This window comes from Hemiscyllium ocellatum, chromosome 6 (assembly GCF_020745735.1).
Source record: "Hemiscyllium ocellatum isolate sHemOce1 chromosome 6, sHemOce1.pat.X.cur, whole genome shotgun sequence".
Classification (NCBI taxonomy): domain Eukaryota; kingdom Metazoa; phylum Chordata; class Chondrichthyes; order Orectolobiformes; family Hemiscylliidae; genus Hemiscyllium; species Hemiscyllium ocellatum.
Genome location: NC_083406.1, coordinates 12,300,124 through 12,324,678, shown reverse-complemented (window position 1 = coordinate 12,324,678; position 24,555 = coordinate 12,300,124). Strand labels below are relative to the sequence as shown.

Below are 24,555 nucleotides of genomic sequence, written 5' to 3'. Positions count from 1 at the left end.
ACTAGGTTTCCTCAATCCCTTGACAATTCCACCATCTCATGGAATAATCTGCTGTACTCTCACTATCGTTAGTATATTACTCCTGAGAGGAGGGGAACAAAACTGCACTTGACATACCAGGTAAAATCTAACCAAAGCTCTATACAACTGTAACAAGACATCTTTGCTTCTATGCTCAAATCCTCTTGAACTGAGTCCCAACACAATTTCACATTTCTTGTTGCGCCTGCATGCTTGCTTTTAATGACTCAGGGAGAATGGCAGCGAGATCCTTTCAGACACCCACACTTCCCAACCTCTCACCATAGGGAAACATGTTCTGCCTTTCTGCTTTTCTTACCAAAATTACAGATGGTTTGCTAATCTGTTCTTTAAACACCTTATTTTAATTTTTTTTGCTCCCTTGTTACCATCATACTAACCAAGAGAAGCAATCTGTCAACAGTCACTCTGTCTTGGTTTGGTTACCTTTAATATCCCTAGCACTCATTCACCTACCACCTCAACTTTGGTGTAAAAATACCTGATTTGTGAAATCTCTATCCATAATTGTAACACTTCATCTCAAGAACATCCACGGGAAAAATGCGATCAGTGTCCTCGGATTTTTACATCAATGCTCTAAACCATGTGAAATCTTTCTATTTCATATTCTCACTATAGTAAGTTACAAAATACTTTGCCAAACACATTGTCTTATTAGAGGGTTTGAGCGATAGGGAGAGGCTGAAAAGACTGGAGCTATTTTCCCTGGAGCATTAGAAGCTGAGGAGTGACCTTATAGAGGTTTATAAATTCATGTGGGGTATAGATAGGGTGAATAGCCATGGTCTCTTTCCCAGGGTAGGGGAGTCCAAAACTAAAGGGTATATGTTTAACGTGAGTAGGGAAATTTTTGAAAAGGACCTTAGGAACAACTTTTTACACAGAGGATGGTGCCTGTACGGAATGAGCTGTTGAGGAGATGGCAGAGGCTGGTACAATTACAACACATAGGAGGCATCAGGATGGGTATATAAATGGAAAGGGTTTAGAAGGATATGGGCCAAATGTTGGCAAATTGGACTAGGTCAGGTTGGGATGTCTGGTCAGCACGGACAAGTTGGACCGAAGGGTCTGATTCCATGCTGTATGACTATGACTCTAAGCTAACCTTTTAAATTTTGTAATTGTACCTGCTTCCACCATTTTCTCTGGAAGCCTATTCCAGACTCGCACCACTCCCTGAATGTAAAAGTTACCCCTCCAGTCTTTTAAAGTCATTTCTCCCCCTCACATCCTTGTGAACATAATGCAGCATTTTTCAAATAAATGGATTAACCCGCTCTCAGGCCATCATTATCAATTATACTCATAAACAAAAAATGCTAAAAAAAGCCTAATGTCAATTAGACTTAATGGGGCTATTTTCTGTGTTCACACTGATAGTGGCACCTCCCATTGAATGTGGGATACTTGATGATCTGCTGTTGAATTTCTGTTCAATAAATTGTAGCCACTCTGCAACTAAACCAATCAACTGTAAATGTAAAAACTGCCCAGAGATTAGCAGTGTTGTATTTTACTTTCCCTGTAAATTTAACATTCATCAGAGCAACAGTCAGTTTAAAAAAAGGCTGAGAGGCAGATTTCTGTAAGAAGAGTTCAGACAATTGCAGAAGAAAGATGAATGTTTACAACTGTCCTTACTGCCCATCACCTGGGCCTAGTACCTTGCTGTTAAGGTCCAGAAACTTCTTTGGTCCTTTGCTTCGTGAAGTTGAACATCGATTCTGTGACAACATCAATGCTTTGGACCCTCGAAGGCTCAGATGATGATGTAAGGGAATAAGAGAACCAGTTTGGGTCAGTTTGGACTGGAAGAACTGGTGAATAACAACATTTTCACTGGCTGCAAATTCAAGAAGAAAATGTTATTAATAACCTGCTTCTAAAACTAACGTTATGTGTATGTCATGTTTCTATCTCACTGATTACTTTGATTTCTCTCAGAAATTTGTTCTGACTTCCATGAATATATTGATTAAAGTGAAATAATATTAATTGCTTCCATAAGAGAAAAAGTCTCCCTCGTACTTCGCTGTTTTCCTTTTGCCAATCTTCTTAAATCTGGGTTGTCAAGTTAACAACATGTCTCCATGTTGTTCCCCAGTTATTTATTTGATGAAAATCCTTGGTGGATTTGAACACCATCATCAAATTCCTCCCCGACGTTCCTACTCCAAAGGGAAAAAACTGAGCATCTCTACTCCTTCTACATCAATATAATCTCAAAACTCTTTCAAGTTATACCCTCACAAAGTCCAGAATCCAGGTGAGTCACAACCATTGTTGTTTAAAGGTAAAGTATAACTTCCTTTTTAATGTACTATTTGTCTCTGTTTACATGACCAAAGATCTCATATGCTTTATTAATCGCTGATGTTTTCACTACATTATCAAGTAATGCATTCTAAGTTCTAACCACTTGTTGTAATAATTTGGCTTCTTTTGACATTTACTTCAAACCAGTGTCGATCAGAGCTCCAGTCTTTGGAAATAGTATGATTTTTATGTCTTGTATTTACATCATTCATGATTTTAAATACTTTCCTCCTCTTCTCTAATCTAAGTAGAGTAACACAAGTTTCTTCACTCCATTCAGGTAACTGCAATCTCTTAACCATGGAACCATTCCAGTAAATCTCTGCTGCACCCCGATAGTCTTTACACCTTTGTAGAAAGGTGGTTCCCAGAACTGTCACAGTAGTCCACGTGGGGCTGAACTAATGTACTTAGAGACATGGAGTCATACAGCACACAAACAGACCCTTCAGTCCAAACAGTCCATGCTGAACATAATCCCACATTAAACTAGTCCCCATCTGCCTGCTCCTGGCCCATACCTCTCCAAACCTTTCCAACTTCCAACATAACTCCCTTGCTATTGTACAATCTGCCTCTATGAATTCTCTATGAATTATCAACTTCACCTTCCGATATTTTTCCATAGAATTCTCTGTCATGTTTTCGAGTAAAATCATTCACGTTAGTTTTCCCAATTCTTATGATCAGAGAATCACTTCATACAAAGAAAAAATGATTTGGTAGAACAGTAGTTATGTCAGGCACTACTAAATAAACTGGCTAAATCCTAAAGGACAAAGCTACTAGACAGGGTGCAAGATAGGAGGTGAAGGAACAAAGAAGAGGGAAATACCTACTTGCCATGCCCTCATAAATCTACTTGTCACAAGTGCATCTGTCCATGATAGGGTTGCTAGGAGTGACTACTACAGAGACTTTGTAGAAATGAAGTATTGGTCTTCACATTGAGGATATATATTGTGTTATATGGCACTCCCATAATGCTTATTGGGATAGACTTTGAACAGATTTATCAACTTAAAACTGGGCGCCCATTCTGTTGTTGTGGGCCATCAGCAATAACAGAGTTGTATTCAACGACAATCTATAACCTCTTGGCCTGGCTTATTTCCTACTCTACCATTGTCACCAAGCCAAGGAATGAACCAATATTCAATAAGAATGTAGGAAAACATGCCCTGAACATCATCAGCAAATTTGAATATGAGAATTTATCCTGGTGACACTACCACAAAAGATCACTTGCATGTCAAACAGTGGAAGCAGTACATGATTAGCAGAACAAAGTGATCCTACAATAACTCATCAGATCTAAGGTCAACAATCCTGTCACATCCTTTCATGGATGGTGGATGACAATTAAATGATAAACAGGAGAAAGAGGCATCACAAATATTCCTATCCTGAATGGTGAGGGATTTGCATCAGTGCGAAAGAGAAAATATGAAGCTCCTGACATCATTAGAGCCTTGATAAGAATACAGAGAAAAACACTAAACTTCAGAGGTGAGGGGAGAGTGACTGCCCATGACAGCAAGTTTGGCATTACCGAACCCTAGAAAAACTGGGGACAATAAGAATTGAAGTAAGACTCTACTAGTTGATGTTACAACAAATACAAAAAAAAGATGATTGTGGTTGTTGAAGGTCAACTATCTCAGGCATGGGACATCATTTCAGGATTACCTCAGGGTCATGCCTTAGATCTGACCAGGGAGTCAGATGCACTACAAAAAGGCCACTTACAAATTCCCTTGTAAAGCATATCACCCAGCCGTGGAAATAAGCCATTGGTACTTTACTGTTGCTGGGTCAAGATCAAGGGACTCTGTTTCTGATAGCACCGAGGGTGTCCATACACCCTAAGGATTGCAACAGTTCAAGAAAATAGCTCACCACCTTCTTCTAAAGTGCAATTAGTGATCTGCCGGTCCAACTAGTGAATAAACAAAAGAGACTCTTGCATTTGAGGCATTTAAATTCAATTAATTAAATAAAACTGCTGTTGGAACTATGAGATAGCCTTAAGAGCCTATTTGGTTCAGTAATGAACTTGACTGAAACAAATTTTATGAGTGTGGCGCTGGAAAAGCACAGCAGGTCAGGCAGCATCCAAGGAGTAGGAGAATCAACACTTCCGGCATAAGCTCTTCATCAGAAATGGCTTATGCCTGAAACGTCAATTCTCCTGCTCCTTGGATGTTGGCTGTGCTTTTCCAGTGCCACATTCTCGATTCTGAGCTACAGTCCTCACTTTCACCTGAAATAAATTATGCACTAGGTTGAACCAATCTGGCCTATGGATGACTCCACACCTATAGTAGATAATTAATTGCACTCTGAAATAGCTAATCAGAGCTAAGAACAATGATCACTGAAACACTTGGAATTAAAATGTTCTCTCCTTCCTTAAGCACCCATCCTTCAAGAAAATTGGTTCCAAATCACTCTGGGTGAAATCTATTGTATTCAAAGCACTTCCCTTGCCCTTGAAGTCATCTCAATGTCTGAGGAATCTTCATTTCCATGCTGCCTCTCAAGTTCTCTCCTTCCTCTCAGCTCTGCACTTGAAATAACTCTTGGAGGATTTGACGTTCAATTTAGTTCCAATTTGTCAAGCTTGTCTGAAATCTCCTCCATCTTGTCCTTACTTACATCACTGATCTATGATGTTGGATGCTCCTCTTTTACACTTCAGTTTTTCTATCTGACCTAGTGACCAGAGAACAAATTCTTATGAGTACCTTCCCATGGTTCAGGATTGGAGTATAACTGTAAGTACAAAGTGAGGTTTGTACAGACAGCCTGTCACCTTTTTCCATATTATTCAAAAATCTTTCTTGTGTTTAAAATGAGAAAACGTCTAAAAATATTTGTATTTGAGATATGGGTGTAATTGGCTAAGCCAGTAGTTGTTGTTGAAACCTACTTGCCCTGGAGAAAATAGCCCTCTCAAACTGTGCAGCACTTTCAGTGTAAGAACAGCCATAGTGCTGGTAAGGAAGGAAGTTCCGGGATTTCAACCCAGCATTCATGAAGCAATGTCAATGTAGTGCAAAATCAGGATTGGCTTGGAGCACATTTTCACGGTGATGACGCTCCTAAGTGCCTGCTGCCCTTACACTTCTCGGTGGTAGAGGTTGTGGGTTTAGAAGAGTCTGTCAAAGGACCCTTGGTGAGTTTCTGCAGTGCAACTTGTACTTGGTACACATTACTATCCTTGTGCAATAGTGGTGAGGGCATAGAATGCTGGTGGAGAGGGTGCCAGTGAAGCGCGTTGCTTTATCCTGGATGTTGTTATGCTCTTGGAGTCTTGTTGCAATCACACTTTTCCAGAAAAGTGAAGAATATTTCATCAAACTCCCCACTGATAGCTTGTAGATACTGAATAAACATTCTAAGAGAAAGGAAGAGACTCAAATGCTGCAGAATTCCTAGTCTCTGATCTGTTTATATAGCCACAATATTTATATGGCCAGTCCAGTTCAGTTTCTGTTGAATGCTGGTTGTTAGAATTTCACCAATGATATCAACATTGAATGTTAAAGGGTGATGGTTAGATTGATTCATTTCTTTTGGAGATAGCCATTGAATGGCACTACTCAGCCCAGGCCTGGATGATGTCCAGGTTTTGCTGTATCTGAGGTAATCATATCTCTGAGATGGTGTTCTGATTCTGCTACTCTCCATCTCGGGTAATTGCTGAGTGAATCCAACATTGACAGGTACTATCATTGTCCTTGTGGATCTACAAATCTAACACAGAAGGCGGTAGAGTTACATTGATGTCAGCAAACACAGGAAGAGCAGCAAGTTCCAGCAGCTGGCACATACCCTCTGGGGGAGAAGCTGCAGCAGAAACTCCCTTCAGCATGTCGAGGAGATTGAAGACAGCCAACATTTACTGTTCTCATCATCCTTTCCTCCGGATGACTAATGCACAGCGCAGACACAGACTCAGGATGTCCAGGAACACCGTGACAAAACCACGCCTCTGGACACTGAAGGGATGGGCAGCCATTAAGTTAACAGCAGCGCCTAATGTTTACGCAACTAGATCATTCTGAGGAGCCACTGGGGATCTGTGTGGAATCTCCAAAAGCTCAATTCACAAAGGTATTTAAGAAATTACAAATGCAGTCAGTGCAAGATCATATCTCTTCATTTCTTTTCCCCACGATGAGGTCATTGTGACAGCCTGGGCGATGGGATTTTCCAGTATCACTAGCTCCCAAAGGTACAGGATGCTGGAGAATGTACACACCAAGAGTGCTGCATTATGATGGAACTAAATTCATCAACAGGATTAATGTTCAACTCACTTGTATCTTGCAAGGTTCCATAGTGCCTATATTCTTGACAACTTGCAAGCACTTGCCTCATTCCAAGGGCTGAATGCCATCATGAATGGCCACTGAGAGAAAAGGGTGACCTTCTCCAAACAATGCCAATGATTCCATTGAAGAATCCAGTTACTGAGTCAGAACATGGCCACACTACAGCACGCTCTTCCACCTGTGTCATTGTGAAATAGAGAATGGGTCACCTCAAGATGAGGTTCCAATGTTTGGGTCACACTGGAGATTCCTTATAGTTCATTCTAGATAGAGTGTGCTCCATAACCCTGGTACAATGTATTCTGCAAAACTGAAACAGGCAAAAGGGATGTTGTGGATGCTGATGAGGTGATAAAGTGGCAGTAGTATTCCAAGGAGGAAGATGTCAACACTGACTGGAAGGAACATTACTTTCAACATGATAAGAGTGTTGTTGCATTGGGCAGAACAATCCAGACTGAACTTAATTGATAGCTGCTTCCAAGGGAAAGGAGATAGAACATAGAACATAGAACCAACAGCATATAAACAGATTCATCAGCCTAAGCTAATCCCATCAGCTTGCACATGGTCCATATCACTCCATTGCCTTCTTGTTCATGTGTCTGTCTAAATGCCTCGTAACTATAGCTATCGTATCTGTTTCTACCAACTTCTCTTGCAAACCCATGACCGCTTCCATCTAGAAGGACAAGGGCAGCAGATACATGGAAGTACCACTCAAGTTCCCCTCCAAATCACTCACCATTCTGACTCAGAAATATGTCACCGTTCCTTCACTGTCACTGGGTCAAAATCCTGCAATTCCCTCCCCAATGCCATTGTGGGTCAACCCACAGCAAGTGGACTGAAGTGGTTCAAGAAGGCAGCTCACCGTCATCTTCTCAAGGGCAACTAGGGACAGGCAATAAATGCTGACCCAGTCAGTGATTCCCACTGCCCAGAAATTAACAAAAGAAGGTCCCATCATCTACCACCCTCTGTGTAAAAAAGAATTTACTTCATATATCTCCTTTAAACTTTCCCCTGTCACCTTACACCTCTGCCCCTAGGTGAAGACATCTTTTAGTGAGTGTAATATTTGTTTCAAAGGCAGGCAGCCCTTAGTGACAAAAATAAATATAGCTTCTTTGTTTGGTGTTTCTTTGCCTTTCTGTTGTGCAATAAAAGTTATTAACAACTGGTTGAATGCTTCAGAACATCTGTTGTTCCCATATTCAAGAATGAGAACATTGTATGTTCTGAATGAGTGCTGGGGAAGAGTAGCAATCATTCAAAGACAGGGGTTATAACATTGTACAACATCAAGGACAATTAGCTTCTGAGGCCTCCTTAATGATCAAATAACGGACAGCTGAAAAGTGAGTTGTCTAATGATCATTATCAGTTTGAGAAGTATTCTGATGTAGACCCTTGTGACTCTCCGCATTGCTCATGTGTGCAATTTCACATACACTATCAAATGAACATGTGATGCTCAAGTGCACTTCACTCCAATGGCAAAGTGACAAAAGGTACACTTGCAGAACAATGCACTGAAACAGACTTTCATTGATAGTGGAGCCATGCACATTACCCATCCTTGAATGAGCGTGCACTCCATTGTAAGACACATAATTCAAATTAATCTTTGCAACCGAGAAATGTCCCCTTGTGAATTAGCACATAATCACACGCATAAACTGACCATAAGGGCAGAACGTAAGTGGAGAGAAGGAACTGTTCACATTAACTCGAGTCTGAGTGATCGGCACACTAAACTGAAAGTGAAAGGTACCATAGTCCCAGGGGACTACGGACTTCTCTCTCTCTCGAGAAAGATTAATAGTTAAGCCTGTGTTCATGAATATAAGGGATGAAGAATGTTTAAAATCTGCTGCTATCCACGATGAATCTCACAGATGAACAATGCCTCATCACCATAACTTCTATGGGATGTCTGTAGAAGCTGTCTAACCAAGACATTTCAGTGTATTAATGTAACTAGGTCCCACAAGTAAAATGACAGTCGATTGAATGCATGATGAATTACCAACCACACATCTTTACAAATGTACTTACAGTTCAGTGCCACCCTTGCCATTTAGATTAGATTACTTACAGTGTGGAAACAGGCCCTTCGGCCTAACAAGTCCACACCGACCTGCCGAAGTGCAGCCCACCCATACCCCTACATTTACCCCTTACCTAACACTACGGGCAATTCAGCATGGCCAATTCACCTGACCCACACATCTTTGGACTGTGGGAGGAAACCGGAGCACCCGGAGGAAACCCACGCAGACACGGGGAGAACGTGCAAACTCCACACAGTCAGTCGCCTGAGGCGGGAATTGAATCCGGTCTCTGGCGCTGTGAGATAGCAGTGCTATCTCACAGCCGCCCACATTTAAGTGCCTTCAAATATTTTTTTTTCCCCTTGCCACGACATCCCCTATGACCACGGCAGTCTGCAGCTGGAGTGGAGGGAACCTGCTGTGTAGTGGAGCCTGCTGGTCTGGACAGTTTGAGCAGACAACCCTGCAGGGCATTTATGATTTGATGGCCCAGAAATGATGAGTGTGTCCTGGCTAGATACAGGCTCTCCCTACTCGGCTGAAACTTCAGTACAGCTGGGGATTACAGGCAGGGTAAATGTAGAGGGGCTTGGAATGTTAACCCTTATTTCCCAGAGCTTGGAGCATAGAAGTTGGGAACTTGTGCTGCAACTTAACAAGGTGCTGGTGAGACCATGCCGGGAGGACTGAACGGGGAATCATAGAACTCTCACAGTGCGGCAACAGGACATTCAGCCCGCCAAGTCCACACCAACCCTCCAAAGAACATGCCACCCTGATTCTGGATCAGTGGTGCTGGAAGAGCACAGATGCTGCCTGAACTGCTGTGCTCTTCTAGCACCACTGATCCAGAATCTGGTTTCCAGCATCTACAATCATTGTGTTCACCAAGCAGACCCACCCACCTGCACTCTCCCTACAAACCTAGAATTCCTATGGCTAATCCGCCTACCCTGCACATCTCTGGATACTACGGGGCAATTTAGCATGGCTAATCCACCTTAACCTGCAAATGGTCGGAAGATATAATTTCAGAGGAGGTAGTTCAGAGAAGGTTCATTCAGATGAATGCTGGAGAAGAATGACTGTCTTATGACTAAACTGACTGGGGCTATATTCACTGGTGTTTAGTAGAATGAAACATTGAAACATATTGGATATTTAAGGGGCTCAATAGGGTAAATGCTGAGTGGTTGTTTCCCTACAAGGGGGAGTCTAGGACCAGAGGGCAAAGTCTCAGAATAAAGGGGCACCAAATTAAGGCTGAGATGAAGAGGAACTTCTTCTCTCAGAGGATAGAAAGTCTTTGGAATTCCTTGCTGCAGAAAGATGTAGGGGTAAAGTGCTTGTGTATATTTAAGGCTGAAATTGATAGAATCCTGATTTGTAGAGTTATGGGAAAATCAGAAGAAAATGCATGCGAGCAATGTCAGGGTCCAAGGGTTTGAACAGCCTACACTTGTTCTGAGAGGAAGCCAATCTGTGAAGCCTCCTCTGCTTGAGTGCCTGGAGTGAGTCAAGGTCCCTTGTTCCCCTTATACTTGAGATTAGATTCCCTGTGGAAACAGGCCCTTCGGCCCAACCAGTCCACACCGACCCTCTGAAGAGTAACCCACCCAGACCCATTTCTCTCTTTGGGCAATTTAGCATGGCCAATTCACCTGTCCTGCACATCTTTTGGACTGTGGGAGGAAACCCGAGCAACTGGACAAAACCCATGCAGGCATGGGGAGAACGTGCAGACCCCACACAGACAGTCGCCCAAGGCTGGAATCGAACCTGGGACCCGGGTGCTGTAAGGCAGCAGTGCTAACTATTGAGCCACCGTGCTGCCCTCTTATAAATTCCACCATTGCCATAGTGGAATTTGAACTCATGTCACCAAACTATTACATTAGGTACAGAATGGAAACAGGCCCTTCGGCCCAACAAGTCCACACCAACCATCCGAAGAGCAATCCACCCAGTCCCATTCCCCTACCCTATATTTACCCCTGACTAATGCACTTAACACTACGGGCAATTTAGCATGGCCAACTCACCTAACCTGCACATCTTTGGATAGTGGGATGAAACCGGAGCACCCTGAGGAAACCCACGCAGATACAGGGAGAATGTGCAAACTCCACACAGAGAGTCGCCTGAGGTGGGAATCGAACCCAGGTCCCTAGTACTGTGAGGCAGCAGTGCTAACTACTGAACCACCATGCTAAGTGCAGTTAATTCTGAGCACCAATGGCTGAATGCAGGTCAGGGTGAAAATTTGGCAATAAAAAATAACAGATTCTACTTTTGGAATACTGCATTCACTTCTGGTCTCCCTCCTGTAGGAAAGATGTTGTGAAACCTGAAAGGATTCGGAAAAGACTTCCAAGGGTGTTGCCAGGGTTGGAGGATTTGAGCTATAGGGAGACGTTGAATAGGATGGGGCTGTTTTCCCTTGAGCACCACAGGCTGAATCAAGAGGGGCATGGATAGGATGAATAACCAAGGTCTTTTCCCCAGAGTAGGGGAGTCCAAAACTAGAGGGCATAGGTTTAGAAACAAAGGGGAAAAATTTAAATGGGGTGTAAAGGACAACATTTTCTTGCAGAGGGTGGTGCGTGTATGGAATGAGCTGCCAGAGGAAGTGGTGGAGTCTGGTACAATTACAGCATTTAAAAGGCATCTGGATGGGTATATGAATAGGAAGGGTTTAAAGGGATATGGGCCAAATGCAGGCAAATGGGACTAGATATCTGGTTGGCATAGGAAAGTTGGAACAACGGGCATGTTTCCATGCTGTACATCTCTATGACTTTAAGACTCTATAATGAATAGTAGATCGTCAGCCTTGGTGAGAGGTATGTGCAATGGCACATTTGGAGCAATTGTGAGGTAGCACATGGTGATGTTTACCCTGGTGGAACACAAAAGGGCATTAACCCTTCTTCCAACATTGCTGGGCATTTCATTTCACCTTGGAGACAGTGCTTTACCAGGTGTCCCTATCCATCCAGGCTGGCTCTATCTATTGGCATTGCCTTCTGAGTGGTCCAGAGAAAAACAAACTCCCCTTCTGTCAATTACTTTACAGAGACTTGGTTACAGGGGGGGTCAGGACTGGCAGTTAAACCTCCATGGTTTTTCAACTTATCGAAAAGACAGAGAGGTGGGCAGAGGGGGTGGGGTTGCCTTGTTAGTTAAGAACAAAATTAAATCAATGGTATTGAATGACATAGCGTCGGATGATGTGGAGTCTGTGTGGGTGGAATTGAGGAACCACAAAGGCAAAAAAACCATAATTGGAGTTGTGTATAGACCTCCTAACAGTGGTCAGGACCAGGGACGCAACATGTACCGGGAAATAGAGAAGGCATGTCAGAAAGGCAAGGTCACATTGATCATGGGAGACTTCAATATGCAGGTGGACTGGGTAAATAATGTTGCTAGTGGATCCAAAGAAAGGGAATTCATGGAATGCTTACAGGATGGTTTTTTGGAACAGCTTGTCATGGACCCCACAAGGGAGCAGGCTATTCTGGACCTAGTGCTTTGCAATGAACCAGACTCTATAAAAGATCTTAAAGTAAGGGAACCCTTAGGAAGTAGCGATCATAATATGGTAGAGTTCAGTCTGGAGTTTGAAAGAGAGAAGGCAAAATCGGATGTAATGGTGTTACAGTTAAATAAAGGTAATTATGAGGGCATGAGAGAGGAACTGACAAAAATAGACTGGAAACAGAGGCTAACTGGGAAGACAGTAGAGCAAAAATGGCAGGAGTTTGTGGGTATAATTGAGGACACTGTACAGAGGTTCATCCCCAAGAAAAGAAAGATTATCCGTGGAGGGATTAGACAACCATGGCTGACAAAGGAAGTCAGGAAATGATTTAAAGAAAAAGAGAGATCCTAAAAAATGGCCAAGAACAGTGGGAAATCAGAAGATTGGGAAGGATACCAAAACAAACAGAGGATAACAAAGAGTGTAATAAGAAATGAGAGGATCAAATTTGAAGGTAGGCTAGCCAGTAATATTAGAAATGATAGTAGAAGTTTCTTTCAGTACATAAGAAACAAACGACAGGCAAAAGTAGACATTGGGCCACTTCAAACTGATGCAGGAAGCCTAGTGATGGGAAATAAGGAAATAGCTGGAGAACTTAACAAGTACTTTGCGTCAGTTTTCACAGTGGAAGACATGAGTAATATCCCAACAATTAAAGGGAGTCATGGGGCTGAGTTGAGTATGGTTGCCGTTACGAAAGAGAGAGTGCTAGAAAAGTTAAAAAATCTTAAAATTGATAAATCTCCTGGCCCCGATGGGATACACCCTAGAGTTCTGAGAGAGGTGGCTGAGGAAATAGCAGAGGCATTGGTTGAGATCATTCAAGAGTCACTGGAGTCAGGAAAGGTCCTGGATGATTGGAAGATGGCTGTTGTAACCCCCTTGTTCAAGAAAGGATCAAGACAAAAGATGGAAAATTATAGGCCAATTAGCTTAACCTCAGTTGGTAAAATTCTAGAAACCATTATTAAGGATGAGGTTTCTAAATTCTTGGAAGAACAGAGTCTGATTAGAACAAGTCAACATGGATTTAGTAAGGGGAGGTCATGCCTGACAAACCTGTTGGAATTCTTTGAAGAGGTGACAAGTAGGTTAGGCCAGGGAAACCCAGTGGATATGGTCTATCTAGACTTTCAAAAGGCCTTTGATAAGGTGCCACACGGGAGGCTGCTGAGCAAGAGGAGGGCTCATGGTGTTTGAGGTGAGCTGCTGGGATGGATTGAGGATTGGCTGTCTAACAGAAGGCAGAGAGTTGGGATAAAAGGTTCTTTTTCAGAATGGCAGCCGGTGACGAGCGGTGTCCCGCAGGGTTCAGTGTTGGGGCCACAGCTTTTCGCATTATATATTAATGATTTGGATGAGGGGACTGGGGGCATTCTAGTGAAGTTTGCCGATGATACGAAGTTAGGTGGACAGGCAGGTAGTACTGAGGAAGTGGGGAGGCTACAGAAGGATCTAGACAGGTTGGGAGAGTGGTCCAGGAAATGGCTGATGGAATTTAACGTGAGCAAGTGCGAGGTCTTGCATTTTGGCAAAAAGCATAAAAACATAGACTACTTTCTAAATGGTGAGAAAATTAATAAAGCCAAAGTACAAAGGGATCTGGGAGTGCTAGTCGAGGATTCTCTAAAGGTAAACATGCAGGTTGAGTCCGTGATTAAGAAAGCGATTGCAATGTTGTCTCTTATCTCAAGAGGGTTGGAATATAAAAGCAGAGATGTGCTACTGAGACTTTATAAAGCTCTGGTTAGGCCCCATTTGGAGTACTGTGTCCAGTTTTGGTCACAACAGCTCAGGAAGGACATACTGGCACTGAAACGTGTCCAGCGAAGATTCACACGGATTATCCCTGGAATGGCAGGTCTAACATATGAGGAACGGCTGAGGATCCTGGGATTATATTCATTGGAGTTTAGAAGATTAAGGGGAGACTTAATAGAGACATACAAGATAATACATGGCTTGGAAAGGGTGGACGCTAGGAAATTGTTTCCGTTAGGCGAGGAGACTAGGATCCGTGGACACAGCCTTAGAATTAGATGGGGTCAATTCAGAACAGAAATACGGAGACATTTCTTCAGCCAGAGGGTGGTGGGCCTGTGGAATTCATTGCCACGAAGTGCAGTGGAGGCCGGGACACTAAATGTCTTCAAGGCCGAGATTGATAGATTCTTGTTGTCTCGAGGAATTAAGGGCTATGGGGAGAATGTGAGTAAGTGGAGTTGAAATGCCCATCAGCCATGATTGAATGGCGGAGTGGACTCGATGGGCCGAATGGCCTTACTTCCACTCCGGTGTCTTATGGTCTTTATCTACCAAGATCACCTGGTCTCTGCTGCAGAATTTGGGTCCCTTTCCTTCCCTCTCTGGTTCATGGGCCGGGTGCTGGCGGGTGGGACTAGATTGGGTTGGGATATCTGGTCGGCATGGACGGCTTGGACCGAAGGGTCTGTATCCATGCTGTACATGCCTATGACTCTATGTGAAGTTCAGCTGCTGGCTTGCAGCATTTGAAGTGGAGTTTAACTATGATGATCATGATTGCTGGAAGGTGACAGCTGTAGCCAGCACTTTGATCTCTGCTCCTGCATGACTGACTGAGAAGGGTGTTGTCGAGGCTTGATGCGCAACTAGTGAAGTGAGCAGTAGATGAGTGCAGGAGATAGGTCACCATGACAGGAACTTATTTACAAGCACTCCCAAAAATAACAACGAATCAGAAAATGGGAAAATTCAGTCCATTGCTTCTGCAGTCAATTATTGTTTTTTATTCGCCCATGGGATGTGGGCATCTCTGGCTGGGACAACATTTATTGCTTGTCCCTTGTTGCCCTTAAGAAGGTCATGGTGAGTTGCCTTCTTGAACTACTGCTGTGGGTTGACCCACAGTGTCGTTAGGGAGGGAATTCCAGGATTTTTAACCAGCGATAATGAAGGAATGTCAATATATTTCCAAGTCAGGATGGTGAGTGGCTTGGAGGGGAACTCGCAGGTGGAGATACTCCCATGTATCTGCTGACTTTGTCCTTCTGGGTGGAAGTCATCATGGGTTTGGAAGGTGCTGCCTGAGGATATTTGGTGAATTTCTGTTATGTGTCTTGTAGATAGTATACACTGCTGCTCCTGAGCGTCGGGGGTGAAGGGAGTGGGTGATTATGGATGTGGTGTCAATCAAGTGGGCCACTTTGGCCTGATAGTGTTGATTGTTGTTAGGTATTTGTTTTTTGTAAGCAATTTCCAGCAATGTTTCTACAATTTAAAAATTAGAAGTAACCAATAAAGCATTGTTTGACCTTGGAATGCTCCCATTCAATAAATGTTTACATATTTGTGTATGTCATGAAAAGTGAAAGAATATTTCCTGTTAAGGCTTTGAATATGGCAACCTATTTCAATCTATTATGGAAAAGATTTGCTTCCACAGCCTGCTGAGACAAGTAGTAACACCAGCTCAACGAAAACATGGCAAAGAATGACATAATTACACAGTGGGAACTGCATTTATTTTTAAATGACATTTCATTCATGACATTGAAAAGGTTTGAGACATAACAACAATCTAACTTCGTTAATTAACACAAATAAAGTGGCATAAATATAGTGCTTGTGATGTGTTTTGATTTATTAAAAAAAAACAAACACTTACTTTTCATAACAAAGAAGAGGCTTTGGGAAAGTGAATCTTTGTTCTTTTCAATCACTCCTGTTAAATCATAGGTTACCTGTTGCGAAACAGAACATCACACACTGTTTCAGCATTTTACTTCAACCAGTAGGTTTATGCCTTCACTCTGTTTTATTTTCACTGTTCTGTTGCTCATATGAAGATAACTCTGTAATTTCCCACAGCAGGCGAAAATGTAAAGACTGTTGAAAGTGATGAATCACATGGATCAAGATCAGTAGTCAAAGTAGATTAACTACACACAAACCTAATAACCTTTCCATCTAAGTAGCACCTATGTTTCCAAAGTAAATACTACTTCAATGGAATAATAAAACTAATCATTACTACCATCAAAGATAATAAGTACCATAACTTTAAAGGACACCTGTAGGCAATGTATATGTGCTGAGACATGCTTGTTTGTGATCAAGGGTAAAGAAACAAAATACGTAAGTAATCAATTTTGCTCCAAATGCAGAGTTTGATACTCATTAAATCGAAAGGCAAGTAATACTACCCTCTCCAGGTTGTCAGCATTCCCTATTCATGTTCAGCTTCTAAAGCCATTTGTAGATGAGAATGAATTTATCAGGGGCTGGTGTTCTCAGATAGGGAAGAAACGAATGATTTAAATCTAATGGGTGTTGGAAAGATAGATGAAATGTTTTTGGTTCCTGTTTTTTACAAAATGATCATCATTCTTAAACATTATTACTGAATTGTAAATGTTCAATATGTTACTGAATTGTAAATGTCCAATAGCTCAGATATGTCTACACTCACCCGGACTGAACAAACAAAGTAGGAGCAATGATGGGTGGACCGCCATTGTGCTTGAATATCCTCTCAATCTGCAGCTTATTTTTTTCCAATGTTTTACAACCCATTGTCAAAGGAATGGACAATGCTACATCCCTAGTGGGACCTTGTCAGTGTGGAGTTAGGTCAGGGGAGAGGAGAGTACATGGCTGCTTTTTACAGCTTCAGCTGTTGTTTGGTAAATTTAAAGGTTTAATCACAGAACCCCTACAGTGGGGAAAGAGGCCATTTGGCCCATCAGCTATGCAATGACCCTCTCACCCTGCATTTACCATGAATAATCCACCTGGCCAGCACATCTTTGGACTGTGACAGGAAACTGGATCACCCAAACAAAACATACACAGACACAGAGAGAACTTGTAAACTCCACACAGACAGTTACCCAAGGCCAGAATTGAAGCCAGGTCCCTGGCGCTGTGAGGCAGCAGTGCTAACACTGAGCCACCATATTACCTGCCTTTGAGTGTTGGTGAATGGAGGAATGGTTGGGTGATTGAATCGGGGTGGATAAGTGGGTGAAGTTGGTGAGGTGGGTAGATGTGTAAGTTAGGTTGATGGCTAGGTTGGTGAGGTCAGTATATAGTAGCGGTCTGGACTAGGTACATCATTATAATGAGTAAGTGGGAGAGGTAGTGGAATGAGTGAGGAGGGCAGGTTGGTAGGGTATGTAGGCAAGGGATCTGGTAGGTGAGTGGGTACATGATTACAGTAGATAGGTGGGTGAAATAATAATCAGGTTTGAGAGTAGTTGAGTCAGGGGGGGAGGGGGTTAGTAGTCAGGAGACAGCAGGAAGGCTCTGAGTGGTGGGTCAAACGGGTGACTATAGGTAGTCAGATCCAGTCTAGAGTGTAGCTCAGAAACAAAAAACAGAAATAGTGGAAAAACTCAGCGGGTCTGGCAACACCTGTGGGAAGAAAGTAGAGTTAGCGTTTATAGTCTGGTGACTCTGCATCAGAACTCCTGATGGACAATTCCCACAAACATCCACACATCAGGACTAACACAGGGACTCAGTGTGCATGTCCAAATGGACATTCGTTCTCTGACAATCTGGAGATCGAGTGATTCAATCTATTATTTTGAAGTCTGTGGGGCTCCTTTACCACAAATTTCTTTTGGAAGAGCTGCCAATCAAAATGATGAAATGTACCACCAAAAAGCTCTCAGATGAAGAAATTATCAACTAAAAGTTATTTTCTACCTTGCACTTGAACACAAAGCTGAGTCAATGCACATTGAATTAGCCAATCAATTAGCAGTCTCATCAAATAATAAGTGTGCTTCATCTTAAATAGTCTTATACAATCCCAAACTCATATGTTACTCCCGAGGTACACAGTTCCACAGTATGCTTTGCTTTATTCTGGAAGGTTCGGTTATATTCAATAACTGCTTTCGCCTCAAAGATTCATGAGTCTATGATCATCATCAGCAAGGCACACTTCTGCAAAACCTTGGTGAGCTTTGGTCTCCTTCCTAGGTTGAAGCAAGTTACTTTACAAAGGATGACAATGCATCAGCCACCAGCAATGTTAGGAGATGAAAATCAAGAGAAAAAAAAGTCTCTTCTCTGTGTTATATATGCAACCCCTTCTTCTGTCCTCTGATCATAGACTCTCCACCAAGGGGAAATAGCCCTTCTACATTTACCCTGTCAAGTCCTCCACATTTCTTCTATATTTCAATAAAGTTACCACTTATTCTTGTTTATTCTGAATACAGATCCAATCTACCTAACCTCTCATAAGACAGTCCCTCATAACTAATGGATTTTCTCTGGACTGCCTCCATGTCAATATATCCTTCCTTATTTTAGGAGCTCAAAACTGTTCACAATGTTCTAGCAGTGGTCAGACTAGTGCCTTATAGAGTTTTAGCAAAATATTCCTATTCTTATTTTCCATTCCCTTTTAAATAAATAGGGAACGCCGATAAAATGGGACTATTCAAGGTACCTTAGCCATCAATCTAAACTGTAAGCTCCCTATAGAATCCTATCGCATCACAATATCTACATGTGAAGGATTTTTGCCTCCATTATTATATATGCTAGTCCATTTTGCAAGATGCTCACAAGAGACAAGAAGCAGGATTTTATGGATGGTGGGATTTTCCTTCTCACCTTATTCTCCTGCTCAACATAGCCAGAAGTTCTTGTTGGTAACTGAAATCTTCCAGAATGGATTGACATCACTATAGCCTGCACTTTTCCCAAAAGGCCATTGAGTCCTCGGATGAGCACTGACATTCCAAAGCTGTCCTACACATTTTGTCACCTTTTCTCTAAACATGACAAAGAAGGGGAAGTTTTCCAGAATGAGGCAAGGTTGTCAACAGCGTTAACAGCAAGGAGGACCTTGATGTCACTCTATCTGGCCCTTCATCACAAAGAGACAGGGCAGTGCCAATGGGAACCCAGGCCAAGGAGGAACCACAGGCAGGCCTCTCTGAAGTTTCCTCTCAAGACACTCCAATAGTGGCCGAACCTCCCATGTCTATCCTGCTTGACACCCTCAGTCCAGTGGAGTTCACCCCAGGGCACAGTATTAAAGTGAGAAAGTGTCTTTCAAATGGATTGGAGGGGTGGTGTCAGCACAGGAAAGACTCCCTGTGCTGGTCTGCTGCAGACAGCCCTTGAAGAGAGACTGTGATGTTCATCTTTCTAACTTCGCTTCTTGTTGTTCTGACCTATGGTCATGCTGTGCATAGCTGTAAGGTAACTTTTTTTTCTTTTTTTTATCTATTCTGCGACTAAGGTACTGAGGTACTCTGTACCTAAACTGTTTGTCGGTAACATTATTACACTGTAATTAATCTCATAACTGAAGAATTCAGAGTCAAAAAAGTGTGGCAATGGAAAAACACAGCCGGTCAGGCAGCAACCGAGGAGCAGGAGAGTTGACGATTCAAGCATAATCTCTTCATCAGGGCTTATGCTCAAAACAGCGACTCACATGCTCCTCGGATTCTGCCTGACTGGCTGTGTTTTTCCAGCGCCACACGTTTTGACTCTGATCTCCAGCATCTGCAGTCCTCACTTTCTTCTTATCACTGAAGAAGCTATACCTAACTACCTTTGTACCTAATGTGGCGTTGTAGCTGTTTACTCATAAACTTTTCACTGTGTTCATTTGAGTACGTAACAATCAAGCTAACTCAATTCAATTCAATTTGATGCAATTCAGTTCAATTCGATTGGCAGGTGTCGAATACAAGTATCCGTGGAAATGTGCTGTGTGTGAGGTGGTGCCCTGACATACAGCTGGCATGTGAACAAGACGACTTTGCTGAGGAGCAAGTGGTGACCTGGTGTCACTAGGTACCTGATCAGACCTTTCCATGCCAGGAACTGTCAACATCTATTTTCCTCATTGGGGGCGGGTAGGGGGGATGGTGGGTAGGATAGGACACTGCATATTAAAGGGGTGCGATTCAGTGCTATTGAAGCTGTTAACAAGCAATAATCTCAACTAACAGCTACCTCACCACTGCCTCACCAGAACCTCACCTGGAAAATATAACTAGTAGCTCCCGATATCAAACTGGCCTCACAGGACCTTTTACACATTCTCCCAGATTTCTCACTGGAGCCCACTTCATTCAGGCCCTTATGAGATCCCACCTGATGACTTTCATTCCTCCATTTTATTCGATATGAAAGAGATCAAGAGACCTCTTCCAAACTCTGCTGACAGCAAGCCCAGGTAGAATACATATTAAAGATTAAAAAGTGAATCTGGAATGTTTTACTGGGAAGACGATATAAAGTGTTCATACGTACAGACAATGACCAGTCTATCACCATCTTTGCTGATGGTAGATAAATGTTTAGTTTCTTGGGAAGATGTCAGGAATGTAAAGTTTTGTAAATAGTTATGCTTTGAACTATCTACATAGGTTTGAGATAAAATTATGTTTTCTTTAAAATCCATTTTACCGGTTTTGTGAACTAGTGTTGAGAGTGCGGTGCTGGAAAAACACAGCAGGTCAGGCGGCATCTGAGGAACAGGAGAACCGACGTTTCGGGCATAAGCCCTTCATGCAGTCCTCACTTTCTCCTATTGTGGGTGAGGTCAGCATTTATTGGCTCCCTGTAATTGGCCACAGGTTAGTTAGGAGTCAATTATATTACTGTGGGACCGGAATCACAAGTAGGCCAGACCAGGTTAAGACAGTAGATTTCCTTTCCTGAAGACCATGAGTGAACCAAATGAGTTTTTCCTGACAATTGTCAATGATTTCATGGTCATCATGAGGGTCATAATTCCAGATTTTTAATTAGTTCAAAGAATAACATCTGCCATGGTGGGATTCGAACTCACGTTCCCAGAGCATTAGCTGGGTCTCTGGATCCATAGTCTAATGATAATACAACTAGGCGATCAATCTCCCCTGAAGCAGGTGGGATTCCAAAGGATGGGTATTTACCTGGAAACAAGGCAACCGTGATTCACAAAGCCCAGATTATGGTTTTTGAGAAGGGCACGATTCATGTGTAGCTAATATAGGGCTAGATTCTAGGTTTTTCTAAAAATATCACTGAAGTTCCCAGGCAGATTCCGTCTATAAAGATCTGCAGGAGAGAGAAAGACAGAAACAACAAATCTCTATGGTTACCATACAAGTGTGTGGAGGGAGTCACTCTTGGACTGAAGAAATAAGGGCTGTAAGTATTTCAACAAAACAGAAAGATTCACCTATCTTGGCTATAGGGAGGGATCACCAGGGAACCTCATATTCTGAAACTCTGTTCGAAGATTAAATGTTTTTCTGCTCTCAAAGGATTAAGGAGCTAAGAATTAATTTAGAATTTTTTTCTGGAGGATGAATGCTTTGGTCTGTTATCTAAGGACAGAGTAAAGCATAAACATAGAAGGAGATTTTGTTGGCCATTTTAAATATTAAAATAGGGATATTTTCTGTAATTAGAAACATGAGCTGCAGACTGAAGTACTGTTTAGTGAACGTTGCTTCAGTGTATACCATCCAGTAAAAGGCAGTTTAAGTAAAACTTAACATCTTGTTTAGAAATTCCTTTGTGTTGGCTACTGGGAATTCAAATTTATTTTAATAGACATTATTGGTCACAGAAGCAATTGTGGGATATGACATGGCTGTAACGAAGTAAGTCAGGTGGACATCATAGGATATGAGATCCCTGATTAGGACTGTTACTCTGGTCCAATCAGAGACCCTTTGCGGACAGATATAAACAAGAGTATTCCCCAGTTGAGGGCTCTCTACGCGGGAGTCCTCCCCCTTTCTCTCGGGGATCTGGGGTAGAGGGTGCTGCATGCAGCAGTCCCCTGCAACCGCAGATTGCGGTGGTTCACGGACTCCCAGCCCAACTGCTTGTTCTGTGGCGCTGTGGAGTCATTGGACCATGTGTATATTGGGTGTAGGCGTTTGCACTCCCTTTTTGAGTTTCTTAAAAACCTCCTCCTCTGCTTTTGGTTGCACTTCAGTCCTACGCTCCTGATCTTTGGGCTCCCGGTACGGAGGAGAGAGGGCAGGTCTGAAGACCTCCTCGTGGGTCTGCTCCTGGGCCTGGCCAAACTGGCCATAAACAGGTCCAGGCAGCGGGCCGTGGAGGGGGTCGTTAGGGCCGACTGCCTGCCCCTCTTCCGCGGTTACGTTAGGGCCCGGGTGTCCTTGGAGAAGGAGCACGCGGTGTCCACCAACACCCTGGAGTTGTTCAGGGAGAGGTGGGCGCCGCAGGGAGTGGAGTGCATCATTTCCCCCTCCAACTCTATTTTGATTTAGTCCCTGCCCTCCCCTTCACTGTTTTGTTCACACAGCATTGCCCTTTGGATGTGAAGGGCACTGCTTGTCACAGAAAAAAAAAGGAAAAAAAAAGGAAAAAAAAGAGAAAAAAAAAATTAACAGGAGATTCCCTCCCCTTCAGTGTTTGATCACACAGCATTGCCCTTTGATGTGAAGGGCACTGCTCGTCACAGGCCACTCGGGTGTTTTCCTACTTTTCCTGGTGGTGGAAGTTGAATGAAGATTTGTACACCTTGTCTCTCACTGTCTCACAGCTGCACACACACACCATGGGTGCTGGGGTTAAAAATAATAAGCACTAAAAAAAAATATAACCAGCAGAAGCATATATAAAAAAAAATAAACAAGAGTATTCCCCAGTTGAGGGCTCTCTACGCGGGAGTCCTCCCCCTTTCTCTCGGGGATCTGGGGTAGAGGGTGCTGCATGCAGCAGTCCCCTGCAACCGCAGATTGCGGTGGTTCACGGACTCCCAGCCCAACTGCTTGTTCTGTGGCGCTGTGGAGTCATTGGACCATGTGTATATTGGGTGTAGGCGTTTGCACTCCCTTTTTGAGTTTCTTAAAAACCTCCTCCTCTGCTTTTGGTTGCACTTCAGTCCTACGCTCCTGATCTTTGGGCTCCCGGTACGGAGGAGAGAGGGCAGGTCTGAAGACCTCCTCGTGGGTCTGCTCCTGGGCCTGGCCAAACTGGCCATAAACAGGTCCAGGCAGCGGGCCGTGGAGGGGGTCGTTAGGGCCGACTGCCTGCCCCTCTTCCGCGGTTACGTTAGGGCCCGGGTGTCCTTGGAGAAGGAGCACGCGGTGTCCACCAACACCCTGGAGTTGTTCAGGGAGAGGTGGGCGCCGCAGGGAGTGGAGTGCATCATTTCCCCCTCCAACTCTATTTTGATTTAGTCCCTGCCCTCCCCTTCACTGTTTGATCACACAGCATTGCCCTTTGATGTGAAGGGCACTGCTTGTCACTGGCCACTCGGGTGTTTCCCTATCTTTCTGGTGGTGGAAACTGAATAAAGGTTGGTGCACCTCGTGCCTTTTACTGTGTCTCACACCTGCACACACACAACATGGGTGCTGGGGAAAGAAATAATAAGCACTACCGCAGTTAGGCGGCAGTGTGGGGGAAAATAAATTTAAAAAAACAAAAATTAAACATTTTTTTAAAAAACAGGAATGTCCAAGGTTCTGCTCAATCTGATAGCTAGCCCTGAGGGAGCTGGATCAGTGAGAGTGAAAGGCTTTCCACTTTTCTATATTAAGGAGGAGAGGAGACTGACTGACTTCTGAATAGCCTGGAACCACATAGTCAGTGTATCTTTTTTACTGCTGTTGGTGTCTTCCTACTGAAAAGGAGTTTATTTTGAAGTTTAGTTTTCTTTATTGTTTATTGTGAATTTTTTTATCTTTCTGCTAATTTCTAAAAGAGAAAAAGAAATAAAGACTGTCCGAGGTTCTGCTCACTCTGAAAGCTGGCTCTGAGAGAGCTGGATCAGTGTCAAGGACTCTCCAAAAGAAAATAAAGGGGGACTTGGTGACGGCATTCCGGCCTCTGTGGGGGGGGGAAGAGGGGTGGAGTTTACATCAGGATAATGAAGTACAATCCCCGAATATCAATCCTGAGTTTAATGTTTCTTGATTGAAGCTGCACTCAGGAGAGGAGACTGACTGACTTCTGAATAGCCTGGAACCACATAGTCAGTGTATCTTTTTTACTGCTGTTGGTGTCTTCCTACTGAAAAGGAGTTTATTTTGAAGTTTAGTTTTCCTTAAGGTTGGGTCAAAGTAATTTTCACATACCATTTATTTTTCAATCACTTTATAGTTGATGTTTTTCAAAGCTGATTTTGTCAAGACTGTGCTATCCTAGACTCTCCTCATTTCACACTCTAAGGCCAAAGTCAAGCCACTTGGCTCTTCAGTTCAGAACTTGACTCTTTCTTTGTCGGTCAAAGCACATAATAAATCATAAACCTTAA

At 43.0% G+C, this 24,555-nt stretch overlaps 1 protein-coding gene across 1 annotated transcript in view; it reads right to left on the bottom strand.

The window, feature by feature from the left end:
- The window catches only part of myo16 (myosin XVI), a 351,480-nt gene that overhangs the window by 76,983 nt on the left and 249,942 nt on the right, over nucleotides 1–24,555 (bottom strand). Inside the window, exons 23-24 of the mRNA XM_060826459.1 lie at nucleotides 15,955–16,030; nucleotides 1,713–1,891 (exon numbers count right to left, since the gene is read on the bottom strand). Of these exons, the coding sequence (XP_060682442.1) occupies nucleotides 1,713–1,891; nucleotides 15,955–16,030 (255 nt within the window). The remainder of the gene's footprint in view (nucleotides 1–1,712; nucleotides 1,892–15,954; nucleotides 16,031–24,555) is intronic.